At 38.8% G+C, this 18,912-nt stretch overlaps 1 protein-coding gene across 4 annotated transcripts in view; it reads right to left on the bottom strand.

The window, feature by feature from the left end:
• The window catches only part of EYA1 (EYA transcriptional coactivator and phosphatase 1), a 231,549-nt gene that overhangs the window by 25,401 nt on the left and 187,236 nt on the right, over nucleotides 1–18,912 (bottom strand). For all 4 annotated transcript variants that reach the window (XM_084620524.1, XM_084620525.1, XM_084620526.1 and 1 more), the window contains 3 exons: nucleotides 1,292–1,350; nucleotides 927–1,087; nucleotides 563–677 (listed from right to left, as the gene is read on the bottom strand). In XM_084620524.1, the coding sequence (XP_084476650.1) occupies nucleotides 563–677; nucleotides 927–1,087; nucleotides 1,292–1,350 (335 nt within the window). The remainder of the gene's footprint in view (nucleotides 1–562; nucleotides 678–926; nucleotides 1,088–1,291; nucleotides 1,351–18,912) is intronic.

The raw sequence follows: 18,912 nt of genomic DNA, 5'->3' as shown, positions 1-18,912 counted from the left end.
TGTAAATACTAATTACTCTAAGAAATCAGGTCCCAGGTGTCTTAAATTTGACACCCAAATGGATTCTTTTGATCTTAATCTCTCTGTGCCTCAATTTCCCCTCTATAAAATGGGGATAATACCCTCACCTAACAGGGGTGTTGTAAAAATAAATTCATTAATGTTTGTTAAGCACTCAGATATACAGTGATGACTGCAACAGAAAAGCACATGAGGAAATGATTAATTTTGTCTTTATGTCAGTTTGAATAGTATGCTGTAAAGAAGTCCCAGGGCCACACAATGAAGAGAAAACAAAGTATTGAAGAGCAGCTCCTAAATGAGGCAGAGAATTCTGTGGGAAAAATAGTATGTAATCATGTAATTAAACATTGTATCATAATGCATATGCAACAAGGAGGCCCAATTAAGATTGCATAATCAAACTTGATTGTGGCATTTTCTAATTTTTGAGTGCTTGTTTGTGTAAACGTAATGTTCTTTTAATGAAGTTTTGTGTGTGTAACACATTGTTAGGTTTCATGAATATTCTGTGCTGCCATGATAACTCTTATATACTTACCTAGAATGAATAAGTGTGAGTGCTTTCAGTGCAAGTGTTAACCAAGAATCTGTAAGAGCTTCAATTTCTGCTCTAAGTTGCAACCAAGCTTCTCTCTTTGCGGGACCAAGAAGACCTGTGGTGTAGAAAAGGGTACTCAATAATGTGTCGGTATTTAAACTCAGATACCTTTCTGTTATTTCCTTCTGCTTCCATTAGTTGTAAGAACAGTTTTCTGTAGAGACTACAAACTGAACAGTTCTCTAAGTAAACAGAATCATGTTGAAAAGGATCAGCAAACAAGGGCAAGGTTAACCCTTTTCATTTATAACTTCTCATTTGTCTTTCGAGAAACAGATGAGTAATATTTATGATGGACACTTGCCTCCAACATTATTTTTGTAGGTGTTGTAGATTTCTTTTACGCGTCTGTAACGGAAGGCCAATTTTCTCATCCAGTCCACTCCTCCACGCACACCCGTTGCTAGGCATAAATTAGCGCTGGTGGCTGCTGCAGGAAAGCCGTCTGTTCCGAAGTTATAGGTGCTATTTAGAGTGAAGAAAACTCCCAGATTAACAAAATATGTTGAACCAAAATTAACGGTCAGGTATACTAGTGACATTGATGGAGTTTCAAAGGCATAAATGAAGGCAGAACTTGACCCAATATATGTTTCATGGTATTTTACCATTTTTCCAGGAAAACAACTCGCAAAACCCAATATATTATCTTGGTCGGTTCTGACTTACCTTAAGTCTTGGCCGTTGTCATCTGAAGACACATCATCTATATGAACCTGGTCGCATTCCTAAGATGACAGATTTTTCCTTATTAATTATTATTAGGCTAAATTAAAAAAAACAAAAAAACAAAAGGCTTAAAGATCTGCTCATCAGGGGCTTTTTTTGATTGGATAAATCAGTAGATGGCAGTCTTGTTAAATCAACAATTTTACTCATTTTTTATGTTCCATTCATAGAAAAAAGTGCACTGTCATTAACTACTACTACTATTATATGGCTTTCTGAAAACACATTTTTGTATTTAGAAAGGAAAGTGGTTAAAAACAATTAGTGTATGTGTTCCATAAATGGTCTTGTACCCTTTCAGGTACCTTAAAACATCATGCTGCTCAAAGCTGATTCAGTCAGTGCATAAGTATAACTGAAACCAGACAATTTGGTAAATGTAACATATTAGAAAAATTAAACCTGATGCTAACCGCCAATGAAATTATGACCTCTGATTGCTGTTGAGCCACACACCAACATAGCCCAAGGCCAATGTTTCAGAGGAGTGCAGACAAAAAAATCTGTTCCTAGTTTGCCATTCATTTGAGAGTTGTGAGCTTCTCTCTTTCTCTTTGGTCTTAGTGTATGAAAGCAGCATGCAAAGATGAAAAAAAATCTAAATAGAAATAGCCAAGTCAAATGACCTTTCTTCAGTCCCTTGTACATAAACTTTAATACAATACATTTATAATTAGCTTTATCTCAGTAAATTACAAAGTAATATAGTATGTGTTGTTTGCCATTAAAAGGCAGTGGAACATGAATTACTATTAACAATTTGACATTTGGCAGGTAAATAAGCAAACCTCTAGCATTGTAATTCAAACTGAATCCAGTGTATAAAACAGTATTTTCCAAATATTTCAATAATGCTCTCTTTTCCCGCCTAACATGAAGCCCCACAAAAAGATGATACATTTGATGTGCTAAAACACTGGAATTGTGTATTTTTGTGTTACTGCTTCCCTCTGAACAAATTTTTCTCTCTCCATGGATTTGTGAGGGATGGAGGGAAGATAGAAGTGGAAAGAAACTCAAACCAGCTGTTCCCTAACAGAATTAAAATCATGACCCTCAACCCCTGTTCTAAAACATCTATTCTCCAGCCAGTCTTCTCCCAGCAAGCAGCAAGCTCCAAGGAGGAAAAGACTTTGACCCTGTAACCTTCTCCTCCTCTCCTGAGGTCAACAACCTCAGATAAGAAAAAAGGAAAAGAAAGTCTATCTGGCCTCACATGATGGCTGTGAATTTTTAAAGTAAAACAAAACAAAAACAAAACAAAAATAGGTTGCTATCTGAGGACACAGGTTAGAAAATTTCTAAAGCTATTTAGAAAAATGATATTTACTTTATAACTATTCTATATATTTGTAAAGTGTGCAGTTCATACAGTGACAAGAATTTTGTTGCACCTTTGTATTTGAATTAATAGTAGTTTAGCTAAAAGAGAAATAAAAATGAACCATGATGTGAGAGGCAGAACTATATTTGCTCAGATTTAACCATCATCCAAGGCATTGCCTGCTTTGGCAGATACAATGGATTTGATGCACAGTCAAAGCCAAAACTAAAACTACACATTTGATGCTAGAAAGGCTTGAAAATCAACTTGGCTGATACAAGTAGAAAATTTCTTGGCCATGTGACATCAACTCTAGTAGAATCTAAATTTGCATTTCCAAAACAAGTTTCTAGTCTGTATAGGTGTGACAATAATCATTCATATGTGAGCTGCAGATGTAAATTAATGCAGTGTCATCCTTCTGAGTCTACACACAACATGCTTTTGTGCCTCTACTGCTCAGAGGGATTTTTCCAAGCTGCTGCAGGAGAGTGACACATGAATCTTCTGTTTTCCGTGCAGCTATTCAGAAACCTGTTTGCAGCAGTGAAATGGACAAGAATCCAGGCAATTTCATTCTATCAAAGCCTAGGAGAGCAATGAATTGCAGCTGGAGCTTGTCACCGGAGAGGAAGGCTCAAACAGACTATGGGAAGGAGACACACCACTTGCAATGGCCACCAAGCTAAGGGAAGCAGCGGAGACCCATCCCATCACACAGGAGAGGCTGCGGGAGTGTTAGAGTAGTGGAAACCTCCCAACCCAGGCAGGCACCGGAAACTCTTGGACAGTAGATGGGAATAGTGAGAGAAAGAATGCTCTTTGTTCCTTGCTAACAGCCAGAGACGGTCTAGGGGCTAGGGAACTACAAAGTAGACAGGACCCCCACTTGTCAGAGGTGGATACAAAAGACAGGATCTAGGGACAGCATCTTAGTAGGCATCACAAGCACCTTCTCCTTTCCCAGCAGCTGGGATTGAGGTAGTTGCCTGCTCACCTGGATGGGTTGATAAAAAGGACTTTGACCCTGTAATCTTCTTCTCCCCTCCTGAGCTCAACAGCAGATAGGATAAATTAAAATAGGAGATTGAAAGAGAGAGATTGACTGATTTTGCAGAGCTAAGTGGGGGGGAGGGGAAGTAGAGACAGAAAATATATTGGAAGAGGCAGAGAACACAAAGTAGAGAATGAGAAGAAAAAGAGAAAACACCTGGAAAACTACAAAGAGAAAGATATTCTATGATCTGTTATAGGAAATAAAAAGAAAAAGGTGAAGTCAGGATGGGAAAGAAGGTAAAATAAAAGCAAGGGAGGCAAATTATAATTTAGAAAGTATTAAATAGAAAATTGACAATATGTTACAGTTAAACAGAGGTCAAAAACAGTATGCAACAGTTTTGTTCCTTTTAAATGCTGGACTATGGCTTTGGGGCTAAGTATGGTTTGAGACAGGGTGGCTCAGCTATTTTTCACTCTGTTTAGCTGACTAAGAGTTTGGGCTAGTGGGCGTTGGGTAAATTTTTCAAGCCCTGGACACCAGATGGAAAAATGCTTTTCTTTAACTCATTTAGCAGGAAATCTTTTTGCAGAAGCCAATTATCTCTTGACTGTTAATTAATCTAGTCTGCCTATTCTTCTGGAATATCCTGTGTTTGTTTTCACCTGCTTGCTTTGTCTGGGGCTTTTTGTCCCCAAGCAGAGGCAGCTACTTGAAGCTTTGTTTGGTATCTTTGTTAGCTATAATTCTCAACAAATGTCAGGTCTTAACATTTTAAAACCATGGGTTACCAAAGCGATCTCATAGGGATTTGATTAAATGAAGTTTATGGAGTGACTGAGAGTGAGAGAATTTTCATTCTTTATCAGTACATTTTTGCAAAGGTCTCTTTCAATGAAAACACAAAGACTTTCAGAAAATCCTAAAGCACTTCTAAAAAAGCGTCCTCAGAAGAGGGAAACAACTTTTTATAAACACACCTTTTAAAAGTTTTAAGAAAGCTATGAATAATGTCTTTCCCGTACCTCTCTTATAGATGTATCAGGCCACTGAATCACACACATATAAAGTTTAAAAGTTTTCATACTGTAAATAAAGTATATGATAAATTATATTCAGGCATTGCTTTTATTCTCCCTCTCATGCCTTTAGCATATGTAAGTTTACAACTTTGTGAAAAATTTATAAGTCCCTTCAGAAACACAGTATTCATGCTGAACTTAGAATAAATGTATATGATTTATTCATATATGTATTTTGTTGTATTAGAATCAGCACAGATACCATCTCTGCATTAAAGGTGCTAGATTCTACTGGAGATGGGTAGGATGGGTCAATGCGCTAAGCAGTAAAAGTACCTGGTGAATTATGCTGAAAAAAGGCTGTTTTTTACTCCGAAATGTGTTGACCTTGTAATTTCAGCACATCCAGCTGGAAATCCTCATCAGGGACTGCAAGTGTTGACATGTTTGCATCCAGTTTTGGGATTCTGATCATACAACCCGAGATGTTACTCTGCAGAGCAAGAATGATCACTGGGAGGGAAAATGCATTCAGTATTGTCTGGGGCCCAAATTTTAAAAAGCACCTAAGTGATTTAGGAGTCTCAGTCCCATTTTTCAGTGACTTATGCACTGAACAGCTTAAATCTCATTGATTTTGAATGAAATTTAGGCTTCCAAGCGACTCAGACACTTGAAATTGGGACCGAGGCTACTAAGTCACTTATGCACATTTGAAAATTTTACCCTTGGTGCACGTGTACCTTCTATTGATGAGGAGAAAACACTGGCTATGTAGTCATGGAGGCTGCTACCTTATCATTTATTGGGCACTGTCAGCATACTCAGCTCTATACACACAGATCAAGTCAGCCGCCAACCCTAAAAGGACAATTCAATTCCAAACCATGTTGCATAGCTACAGTCTGGAAGCAGTGCAGGTTTTGTTCTTGGTTTTTATAATTCTTTGGGGAAAGGCCACTGAAAGGCTTCATGGAGGAAGTGAGCTTTAAAGAGGAGTTCAAGGCAGAGAGGGAGGGAATTCTCAGCACACAGAGTAGCCTGCAGGAAAGCATGAAGCCAAAGCAGAAGGATGCAAAAGAGGCTTCTAGGAGGGAGACCTGGGAGAAAGGGGTCAGCAACAGGAACGGGGAGGACTGTGCTAGCTCTTTGGAGTACAGATAGCAGGCAGGTAGGGCTTTGCAGAGCCATAATAGTGAGAACAAGAAGCTTGAACTTGCTGTGGAAGGGGATGGGAGGCTAATGAAGCCATGTGAAAACAGCAGTGAGAAATATCATTTTAGCAGCTGCATTTTGGGCCTGACAATTGATTTAAATGGGCCTTGGATGAGATCAGAAAGGTGAGATGAAATGCAGCAAAGCCAGAAAGAAGGGATGAATAGAGGAGTCCAGCATAGTCTTCCAAAGCACAAAGAGCTCAAGTCCTCTCTCTCCTCCATTCCCAAAGCGTTTGCTAACTCCCTATTGCAACCTTCGCCCCCTCTTTCTCCCTTTTTTGCTCTTGCACAGTGGCGAAATGTGATTTCCCCAGACCCATCATTCACAACACTTAAAAGCCTGCCCAGCCTGCATAGGTATTTCCTTCTGGATCTAGCCCCTTAAAGTAGCTTAGAATCTGAACATAGCTTCATACACAAAATTTTAAGTTACGGCATAAATGGTCTGCAAATATTTACATTATTCTGCTCATCTCACCACCCCTATGGCATGCTTGTGCCATAATTATATAAAAGTATGCCTTACTATTCAACTTACTTTAGGAAAATTAATAAAAAAGAAATTAAGGCCATTGCAATGGTTCATCTTATCTGTGCCAGTAGTACATGCCAAGTGCAGTGATGTAATAACTAGCATGCGGATCCTCTGTATTTCTGTGCTACAAAACAGAAAAACCCCCAAAAGCCACAGCAATACTGTAATCTTTGAATAAAAAGCGAGTATAAGATGGCTTTGGACAAGTTTGCACATTATGAAAAGGGAGAATATGAATAATGTTATGAACATATCCTCAAGAGGATGCAGAAGCATTACAGCCCCAAATCTGCTGATTATAGCCAAAATGCACTTCCACGTTTGCTTAATCTTCCTAATTTACCGTGAGAAAACTAACACCATGCTGTCAACTAATTGTTTCAATACCTTGCTTTACAAAGTAAAATGAGAAAGGGGTGGGGGGGGGGAAATCCCTTCAGAGCAAGCTATTTTCATTTAGCCTTTACATCAGTGTGTCCATTGAGACTAGCTGGAAGCTAGCCAACTCACAGGAAATGATCCTTGGGATTCTCTGTTCACCTCATATCTGTCATTACGCAATTATATCCACTGCTTCATTCTCCCTACTGAACAGTAGAGAAATTTGGTCATGTACATGTGAGAACAGATCTGGCATAGGAAGTTAAAAGTCACAATCCTTTATAAACGTGATCTACATAAAAATCCTCAACTAAAAAAAAATCCTTGAAGTTTAGACTATTGTGCTTAGGGGTTTTTGTTTTGATTTTCATACACATTGTAAGGAGAGTGGTCACTTTGGATAAGCTATTACCACCAGGAGAGTGAGTTTGTGTGTATGGTTTTTGGAAAAAAAGGGGGGGGGGTGAGAAAACCTGGATTTGTGCTGGAAATGGCCCACCTTGATTATCATACATTTTGTAAAGAGAGTGGTCACTTTGGATGGGCTATTACCAGCAGGAGAGTGAGTTTGTGTGTGTGTGTGGGGGGGGGGGGGGGCGGAGGGTGAGAAAACCTGGATTTGTGCTGGAAATGGCCCAACTTGATCTTGATTATCATACCCATTATAAGGAGAGTGATCACTTTAGATAAGCTATTACCAGCAGGAGAGTGGGGTGGGAGGAGGTATTGTTTCATGGTCCCTGTGTATATAATGTCTTCTGCAGTTTCCACAGTATGCATCCAATGAAGTGAGCTGTAGCTCACGAAAGCTTATGCTCAAATAAATTGGTTAGTCTCTAAGGTGCCACAAGTACTCCTTTTCTTTTTGTTTTGTTTTTAGTCAGCGCCATCTTTTAGTGTGTCTATTCCAGACATCACAAGTATGCCCTTTCTACATGGATATCTGCCACACCAGATGTACATCACCCTGTAAACCTGCCCAAGCAACTCTGTTCTCCTTTAGGAAACTTGAATTGTACAGGGTGCTTTACAAGATGACATCTGCTTGACTGACAGATGTGTGTACAGTACTAGAGCTGGTTCATGTGTGTGGTATGTGTTTACAAACCTATTGATTCCTCTTTAAAGTAAATAGTTTCCTATGGCTTTTTATGATTAAAACTTAGAAAAATAATAGCAGAAATCTTGCCATTTGTTAATTCTGGTAGTTAAATTTTATATAAAATCTTGATTTCTCATTTGGTATAAAGATCATGAAACATCTCATTTACAGAAACAGTTCAGTACATCTATATTTGTACACAGAATATTAAACATCTGCCAATGCAATAAATATTTACCTTCTGTACAATGCTATTCTTCTGTACTTGCTAAATATACAACAAAAACCTGCATTAGCTTTCAATCAGAGGTAATAAAAGCTAAAGTGCTGCTCTGAACTGCCTAACCTATCATCATGGAATTCCTGTTAACATACAACATAAATCCATGTGAAAAAGCAGGGACTACGGTTCGCAGGTTCACAATACTGGCACTCAATTGGCAGAACCTGTCATCCCTGTCTAGTCTGCACTTTGTGACCCTACCATTTTCTCTGCTTTCCCACCACAATTATTCTGTGCCGAAGAAAAAAGGTGCGGATTACCTGTAGGTCAGGCACAGGATATGAAAAACAAAGAGAGCTCTTGAAATCCACTTCATTCCATTTGACAATTTGTGGATGAACAGTCAAGGAATTAAAACAGACCTTGACGAGTTTTAAAATACTCCCATTTTACTTAACTGATAGAAAGAAACTATACAGCTTATATTCACATAAAAATGCATTCTTAAATGCCCATTAAGTAACAGGTCTAGACAAAGGAATAAATCAGTGACTAAACAGACACCAACGGATTGAAAACTGTATTCCAAACCCCAAGGGCTGGGAACTGAAATTATTTAGTGAGCTGATTTTTCCCCAACAGCATGTAAGGAACATTTTACTACTTTGCAAGTCTAACCCCTCCAACCCCTGTCAGGAATCACACTGGATCATGTTTTGTTCTCACTTGTCAGCGTGTAAATGAGAACACAATTTTGTGCACTGATTGAAGTGACACACACTAACATGCTATTTTAGTGAATTTTAATTAATCACTAATATTTTATTCTTATTTACACGAATGAGGGATAGATCCTCAAGGTTTAAATGATCATAGGTCCATCAACTTCAACTGAGCTATGACAGCCTACCCAAGTTGAGGATCTAGCCCAGGAGTAGTCAATAGGCGGACTGGGAGCCAAATCCAGACTGCCAGATGCTTTTGAATGGACTGAAAAATCTTTTTATTTAGTTATTATTTTGTATTTTCTCTGGAGTCTGGACCTTGACCAAGAAATCTGGACCTTGACAAAAATAACTGATTACCCCCGATAGCCCCAGGAGATTCTAATATAAATGACCAAATCCTAGTCTCCTTGTTCACATGACCAGTTCCATTCATATTAGAGTATTCACAACATGAATAGGAGCCTCACCTGCAATCTTTACCCATAGGAGTAGTCCCACTAAAAATCAATAGTCTAGATTTTCAATTCAGTTATGCTCATATAAATCCAGAAGAACACCACTGATATCAGAATCTGATCTAATGGGGCTACATGTATGAATATGTGTACATACTGGCACTGGGTTCTGTGCGTGAAGTTAAACTGCTGACAATTTCATCCTGTCTACCTGTTTTGCTAGTTTCTTTACCTCTGCACTGGAGTAGGTGTAGATATTTTCAGAATTGAAATTCTAGTTTTATATATATATTTTTACCACTTTTAAAATATACCCAATATACTGAAATCTTTCTAATATTGCAAGGGAAGGCTGAAAATATAAAGCATCCTGGTATACCACAGTAAGTGTACTAGAGCAAATGACAATAACCACAAGTACAGTTACAAAATCCAAAGGCCCTCAGCTTCCCTCAAAGACTATAGTTTTAGAATTAGGGTTCTTATTCTGAGAGTATATCACACCATACCAGATTCGTTCATCATATTGCAAAACTGGGATCTAGAAGGTGGTGAGATGATTTAATAATTGTTTAGAATTTGATGTAGTTTTCTTTCTGCATTTCCCCAATGTATGTCATTACATAGGGAAGGTGGGAAATATTTTAGAATTGCAATCCAAATTTTTGCTAGAAGTCTGCCAAACTGACTAGTTATCTCACACAGAATATACTTTTAGGAAAAGTGTAGTTCTCCTGACAAATCTGCTATATGACTGACAAAATACCACTCAGGTGGATCTGTTTAAACAATTCTTCCTTCCTGGAAAGCACAGTATTAAGTTTAAAGTGTCAGATTCACCCTACTTTAAAATCTCAGCACTTCACACTGTAAATACCTTCTTTATGACATGATTCATGCTATATGTGGATACACCTTTGTTGAAAAATCAAATCTGTGACTAATGAAAGTCGGGGGAAATAAAAAATGGCTACATTTAAAAGAAAGGAAGAAAATCGATGAACATGGCTAATATTTCAAAATTTACTTCATGGCAAATCTATAAGAGCCAACTAAAACAAAGGTACATTTTTAAGCACATACAATTTTTAGTGACATTATATTCTCAGAATTGTTTGGATACTTTACACTTATAAATCTTTGCAATACGATGAAGTTGCTGTATTTTCTATAGAAGCTTGAAAATTAAATAACTTTCTGGGAAGAGGAAAGGATTCTAGTGGTTAAATAGCACAGAAAACACTGGTTCTGTTTCAGCTCTGTGCCCCCTCCGGCAAATCACTTAACCTGTCTCTATGCCTCACTTTCCTCATTGCTAGGACAGATATTCATTCTGCTTATAAAATGTCCTGGATGAAAACTAATCCAATTGGCTAATGAGTCTTTCTTCCAATGTAATTATCTCCTAATGTATACAAACACTGGGATTAAAAAACCTTTTCACCAACCTATCACTAAGCATATCTAAATCTGCCACATTTTGAGCAGCATGAACTTCTCCATAAAATCCTTTCCTTTTTTCCTCCTCCTCCTCCCCTTTCTTTAGCTCTCCAGATGACACAGGGCAGATGTTGACCCCAATTACCCTTCTCAGCAGCAGTAGCTGGGTATCAAAGGAGATGCTGCTGCTGAGCTGAGTGGAGCAGGAATGGTAGCTATTTTTTGGAAGGTTTGCTAATGTCAGTTAGCTGAGGGGGGTGGGTGGCTACTCCTTTTATGCCCATTACTGCCACAGTCCCACTCAATAATCTGGAAAGAGCAAGAGGCAAAAGGGTGGTTAACATATAGTATTTTAAACTACTTCTCCAATGGCTCCTGCTTTCTCCAGCTGAAAGGTGTGTGTGCGCGTGTGTGTAAAATCTACTCCCTCCAGCTGATTTGCTAGGGAAAGGTAGGTGGAGACTTAACCTTTGCTTCCTCTACCTAATATGGAAGGACAAATAGGAAATAGGAAACAAACAGAAGCCAATCCCTGATTTCTCCAATCCAGTGTTTCTTAACCATTGGTCCGTGGACTGGCAACAGTCCCTGAGATCTCCCTGATAGTTCAGGAAGGCAGCAAGCCAATCCTTGGTACCAAAAAGGTTGAGAAACACTGATCTAGTCCACTTCTGGCTAACATTTTGCTTAACCCCAGTTGAACTCTCTGCTTGAGCAAATTAATGGACTTATCCTCTCCTATCTTTTCATCAATAAGATATAAGTGCAACAACATGTTCTAGGGTGAGCATTCATCAGCCAACTTCAGATGTGTTAAGGCTTTCAGCTAAGATATTGCCTGATGAATGCACACTTTAGTTTTATTGCTTATTTATCTATATCACAAAGGGGTTGTGCAGCTTAATTCAATGTTTGTGATGTGCATGAGATCCTGAGATACTAAACAAGTACAAAATATTAATGTTACTCCTGTCTGTCAAGATATTTTTAATGCACCCAGCACTTGAGTATCTGGGCACTAACAAATGGTTACATTTGCAGACAGGCAGTTTGAAAACTGTATTATCCATCTACTCCCTTGTATATGCAATGAGGGGAGATTCCCTCCCCATTTCTCGTTTTTTCTATTTCCCTTTCTGTCTTTCTTCCCTCTTCTTCAGGGAGGAGAAATTGAGCTGTTCTTGGATTGTTACTGAGGGAAATCAACTGCAGATAGATGGGTTTTGTATCTCAGTTTGCACATGCTGAGATCCATCGTCACTGTGATACTCAGTAAAAGGGAGTTCCATAACAATGGGCCAGCTGCTGAGAAGGCACAGTCTCCTACTCCTACGGGTCTTAATCTCAGCTGTGTCATTGATGACCAGAATTGCTGAGTGTCTGGAAGATGAGGATTAGGTTCTTAAATAGGATCTGATGGCCTATTGCAGCATGGGGAACAGTGAGATGATGTGTTCTCAGAAGGCTTTGTTATTCAAAAGGTGGCCCACGATGTGTAGGGCTATCTGAAGTTTTGTCATGGTATTCACCGTTATTTCCATATAGGGAATCTGGCAGCGATCAAGCCTGGACATGCTAAACACTTGACTCACTGTGGCTGGTTCCTTGTTTGACAGGAAGAGGTGTAACCTCTGTAAGCTATTATTTGAAGCTTAGCTGAAAAATGATAAAAGGCATTTTTGATCACTGATGCGAATTCTGGGGCAATGCAGAGTCCAGAATGACACCGACTCCATATATGATGACTGGGTGGGGAAATGTCCTCACACAATTTAGAGTGAAGTTACAGTCTGGCCATATAGCATCCTCCTTTTCCTATCAGCATTCCCTGTGTCTTTTTCAGGGACTAAGTTTAGCCAGTTGTCTTTCATCCATCTGCTTTCTGATGGGTCTGAAAATCCATGTTAAAAATCCAGAATCTCCTCCAGCAGTTTTACATACAAGTTGACTTAGATGGGAGACAGGATTCAGCATTGTGGCCCAAAGACAGGCATACACCTCAAAGTAGATCATTCTGTTCACCCACTCCTGCCAGTTCTCTCTGGAAGTCAGCCACATCTCACGATCAGCAGTGTAAAACACTGCGGACAGACCCAGCAACATGACCATGGCTGATGGCCCCATGTCCATGGCTAAATGGAGATCATTTAGCAAAAATCTGAAAGCACACGACGAGCCAGATTGTTTACCTCTTCAGTTTTTGATATTACCAGGCTTTATCAATCAGATCACCTGTGCAAATGATTGCATTCTGAGATGATTATCAGAGGTCAACAGTTTTATCTGCATTTCCTTTTTTGAAAGTAATTTTCAAACAAAAAATCTTTTTAGTATCTGGAGCAATAATGGGGCAATTTCCAGACATTTTGAAGTACGACATTTAGAATATATGTAAGAATGTTTATGTTGGCTTCTGGCTTCAGAGAATATCAGGCTCATTGATCTATGAGAAAAATACTGAATTTCAGTATTTTTTGGCCTCATCTCAGTCAGTATTTAATTCTCAGACCAACAAATCTTGATATTTGCTTTAAGAGTAGTCAATGTCCACTGACTACCAAGATTGTCCTTTCCAATTTGACAAACATTTTTTTCCTGCAATTATAATTTTTTCTTGAAATTGACACAACTGTGTTGATGTACATCTCTGTTAATGTAGCCACTTTAGTGATCTCATCATAGCAAAGGAAATATGAAGCACACGTTCACCCCATCATGCTACGTGGGCATTTTTAAAGCTCTGGGAGAAATCTGCAAGTTTAATGTTTTTTTTACAGAGACACAAGAAAAAAAGAGAATCCAGCACATGTCTGCCTCACAAAGAGAAAGTATTATTGATTTTGGTGGGTTTTTTTTTTTTTTTTTTGCTTTCTTTAGACTCAAATGAGTGACTGGAAACCATAAGACTTAAATTCTCCATTTGCTCTGCCACAGACTGCTGTGCAATCTCAGACAAATCACTTAACTTCTAAGTGCCTCCATTTCTCCTGAAAATGGAAGATAACACCAACCTCACAGAGGTGTGTTGGGTGGCCTAATTGTTTATACAGCACTTTGAAATTTTTAGATATGTGAACCACACAAGTGCAATATATTATCATGATGGATAACATTCACCAAATTAAAACAATTTTAGTGTACTGTAGAGTAAGCTAAGAATCAGGCTTCCACTACTTAAACAGTGTCCTTTTCATTAAAAAATTACAAATATATTAAGCAGTTTAGAGAACATGTAATGAGGTAACTTAAAAAAAACATTTAAAAGGGTCAAATTCTGCCCTATTTCAGACTTATGCAACGTCATGGACTATAGCTGGTTTGTACAGATGTAAATCAGAGCAGTATTTGACTTAGTGGGCCAGATTCTGATCTCAGGTGCACTGGTGTAAATCTGGAGTAACTTTATTGACTTCAATGGAGTTACTCCATATTTTACACCAACACAACTGAGATCAAAATCTAGCTCCACAGTCTAAAAGCCTTACTCACTTTACAACACCACCAAAAACCAAAACAAGAACAAAAAAACGATCGTAACTCAGAATATAAGTAATTTGTGAAAGCTTAGGCAGACCGCATACTCCTAGGAACAAATCTCTGATTTACTGCTGTCCCCATTTCTTCCTCTCCGATGGGTTTACCCATCAATTTGTAAACATAATTTGTCACTTGCACCAGTCAGTGTTCTCTGTAATTTCTTTTGCCTTTCTTTTAGATCTGTTATTCCTGCTGAGACACTCTCCTAAAGAAGAATTTTTCACACTGACACCAACTGTAGTCTTGCTGTGAATAACCACATTCCCATAAAAATTATTCCCTTTACTGCAAAGTTGAAGCCAGACCACTGGAATAATAGTCAACCCAGGAAACCTTTTATCTTTTCCTTGAATCACTTATTTTAACCCTTCTATTTGAGGATTTATGTTAGTAAATATTAAACAGTCTCCTTTGCAGGCTTTTCATTAACTGTTTTTGAGTAAATTAATTAACATTTCTGTGGCTGGTAAAAGTGTTCAAAATAATTTGTTTTTTAAAATTATTTTTAAAAGATCAGAATGAATTAGACCAAACAGCCTAAGAAAAAAATGTTGAATGTTAACTTTCAGATGCTTTTCCAATATCTAAAACAAAACACTGGTACTGTTGCCAAATGCTAGTTTTGATAATAAACTAAAAAAATCCCTTAGTATCAATTTATACTCTCAATATTTTTGTATATTTGCTTGTGCTACAAGCCCATTTTATTTCGAACTGGGATTAACTGCTACAAAATACACACAGTTTTATAGTTTCAAAAACATATTTCCTCTCCTGTTGTGCTTTATGATAGTAGAATCTTAGGATCCTTTTGTTACCAAATGGTCACTTTGATACCAAAACAGTGTAGATTTAGACTCAGACAAAGTCAATAATCTCATTACTCAACATACCTTGACAGTGCAGGAGCCAGATGATATAGGGATTTAAAAAAAATATTATTGTTCTTGTAGAGTACAATGGAATTAGAAAACCCATTTTTATAAAACAAAATCAGGCGAATGCCTTTACTGTCTTGTCCTTTTTGTGCAGCTTGTTGGCTTCTGTTGTAGGTGGTTACAGCTTAAATCTCCTCTAATCATGCTGTCAAATGAGTGTAACCCCTGTTACAATCAATGGAAGTTCTGCATGTGTAAATACAGCTGTACTGGGACCCAATACTTATTCACACACACACATACAAACACACACACACACAGGAAAAAGGGCCAATGAGAGCTATGTTTTCATTCCAGTGGAATCCTCTCTCAGTACTTACCACAATTAAAAATATTTGGAAATGCTGTAATCAAATATTCTTTAAATATACAAAGTACTGGACCAATATATGTATGTTCCATGCTGTATAGAGGCTAAGGGGCTATTCTGTCCTTATGCATTTGTTCTTACTAGCAATGGGAGTTACACAGATGAATGGGGAAAAATGAAGAGACCCTAGACTGGCTGAAATGGTCTTTTCTAGAGTTCTGTAAGGAGCTTGTGCTTAGATTTACCTGATTTCTCCTCTCTCATGGCAATAAAGTTTCAGCTGAGTTTAGTGTTGATGTCAGGGGCCAGTATTTTGATGTCACAAGTATTTAATAGTTGAAGTCTTTTATATGTGCATAGTTGTCAATGTACTGTTTAGCACTGCACTGAGGAAAAATCTGTCTCAAATCTGTACCGTTTTAACTATCCAAGAAGCTTAAATACATAAACAAACACTTCATCAAGAGTCTCTCTTCTTACTTCTTCTCTAACCTGTTCTTAAAAATACAGCTTAGACACTAATGTTTCACACCGCACATTGAGATACTTTCAGCTCACTTCAAAATAACCCAGCAGATTTGTTAGCCTCTTTCATTTCATTTAAGGAAGGAAATAGAGAAACTTTTAAAATGAAAACAGAAAATTATCTGGAGCAAAATTATATTTTAAAACCTAGAATATAAAGTGAGACTCTAAAACATCAAGGGAATCAGTTTTTTTTCTTTCTTTTAATGTTTTGTCAGACCATTGAACTGGATGAAATTCAGGTAGAGGCTTTAATATGACCACACGGAAACAGTAGAAACCTCTTGAGACCCTGGAACTTAAACACATTTTGGGAAGTCTGAGTTAGAGCACTCCTCTTGCACTTTTCAAAGAAAATGTGTGGAAGGCACATCTTAATTTTGTCCCCTTGGAGGTAAAATTTGGACATACTTCCTGCAAAAGAAACACCACAAGTTTTTTTTTTTTTTTTTTTTAAAAAACAGTGTATTTATTTCCCAATTAATGAATTTCTGTAGATTTGTCACAATTGGGTACTTCAGTCCAAACTACAATGTGGCCCTCAGGATGCCAGACGTGCATTGGGAATGTTTGAAATTTGGCTTTAAAAACCAAACAAAAAATATGTTAAAAGGGTGACAGCAACCCATTCATAGATTCATTCATAGATTCCAAGGCCAGAAGGGACCATTATGATCATCTAGTCTGACTTTCTGTATAACACAGGCCACATAACTTCCCCAAAATAATTCCTAGACCAGATCTTTAAGAAAAACATCCAATCTTGATTTAAACACGGTCAGTGATGGAGAATTCACCACAGACCCGATAAATAGTTCCAATGGTGAATTACTGTCACTTAACAATTTATGCCTTATTTCATCTCAGTTTGTCGAGCTTCAGCTTCCAGCCATTGGATTGTTAGCCTTTCTCTGTTGCCCACATAGATACTTATAAACTGTAATCAATTCACCCCTTAACCTTCTCTTTGTTAAGCTACACAGATTGAGCTCTTTGGGTATGTTTACACAGAGATAAAAGACCTGCAGCACAGCCAGGGCTGACCTGGGTCATCTGACTCGGGCTCACACTCATGGGGCTGAAAATTACTGTGTAGACAGTTGGGCACGATCTGGAGCCTGAGCTCTGAGACCTTCCACCCTTGCACAGCAATTTTTCCACCTGGACCCCAAGTCCCCATGAGCCCAAAACAGCTGAGCTGGGTCAGCCAGAGGTTTATTTAATCCCTGTGTAGATTGTACCATTTGAGTCTATCACTAAGGCAAGTTTTCTAATCCTTTAATCATTCTTGTGGCTTTTCTCATGCCCCGTGAGGGAGAAGTCCAGACAATTGGCACTGTTCTCTGTGGTAATCAGATCAATTGCTGGCTCCTGGAAAGTGAAGCGTCAATAGGGTTACTCCACACTGATGACACCAAATCTACAACCTCATGACTTCCTGTCAGAGAGGGAATTACTGAACGCCTCCTTGTTTGTTCACATAGAGCATCGTGGATGTATTGTCCTTCAAGATCTGCACTTGATCTTCCACAAAGTTCTGCGGAACAGGGAGGGAACGCTATAGAAGCCAGCCAGATGGCCCTGAGCTCTAGGATGTTCATATATAATTTCAAATTGTCCTGGAACAAGGTCCCTTTTATCTGCAGATGGCTTAGGTGGGCACCCTAAACTGGCACTAAGGCGTCCATGACAAGTGTTGTCAGGAAGGGGGGGCAGAGAAAGGAACCCTTGATTGCTTGGGTACAACCACCAAGTACGTTCTCATAGGACATGGGTTGGGACAGTGACTCTTACAGTGTTTGGACAGGAAATGCACCAACCTACACCATAGATGTAAGGGTTGCAGATGAAGTCTGGCAAAGGAATCACGTGCGTACACACTGCCATTGCTCACTATTCCCAGACATGTATGCATCATTGAATTCAATTGCAGGTTATTTGACACTGACTGGAGAGATAAAAATCTGCCTTCCAGGAGGTAGGCTCTTGCCAATCAAGAATCAGTCAGGGTTCCTATGAACTCTGTTGTCTGTGATGGTGAGAGATGATTTTTTTTTAGTCCAAAAGAAGTCCAAGTTGGGTGAAGAGGGAATACATAATCTATGGCTATTGTGGTCTCTTGCTGGGACCTGCCCCTGATCAGCCGGTCATCCGGGTACAGGTAGTTATGAATTCTTTATTTCCTCAAATGTGCATTTTGTGAATACTCTTACTAACACGGAGAGTTCAAATGGCAGTCCCTTGTCCCGGTAAAGTTGGACTCTACTGTGAAGCAGGTACTTCCTGTGGGAAGGGTGGATACCTATATAGAAGTATGCATCCTGCAAGATGAAAGTCACAAACCAGTCTTCAGCTTGGAGAGATGAAATGATGGAGGCAAGCAATACCATCCTGAACCTGAGGTGGGGTATGTGTTTGTTCAGTGTCTTCAGGCCTAGGATAGGATGAAGACCCCCTTTCTTCTTGTGAATGAGGAATACTAGGAATAAAAGCCACGTCCCCTGAATTCTGATGGCACGTCCATTACGATTCCTAAGCAAGGTGGCCACTTCTGCTTAGAAGCAGCTCTCATGAGAAGACTGATGTGAAATGGGGTAGGTGGAAGGAAAAACATGGAATTGGATGGGGCAGTCGTGGGCGATAACCTCTAGCACCCATCTGTCTGATATTATGACAGACCATGTCTGATGGAATGGTATAAGGCAGCTTTCAAAGATCTTGCTCTTTGGACTGGCTTTGTTGTGGATCATAAGAAAGGCCCTACTGGGTCAGACCAAAGGTCCATCTAGTCCAGTATCCTGTCTTCTGACAGTGGCCAGAGCCAGAT

The sequence above is a fragment of the Lepidochelys olivacea genome (genome assembly GCF_965140295.1).
Source record: "Lepidochelys olivacea isolate rLepOli2 genome assembly, chromosome: 2".
NCBI lineage: Eukaryota > Metazoa > Chordata > Testudines > Cheloniidae > Lepidochelys > Lepidochelys olivacea.
This window is presented reverse-complemented; position numbering and strand designations above follow the sequence as displayed.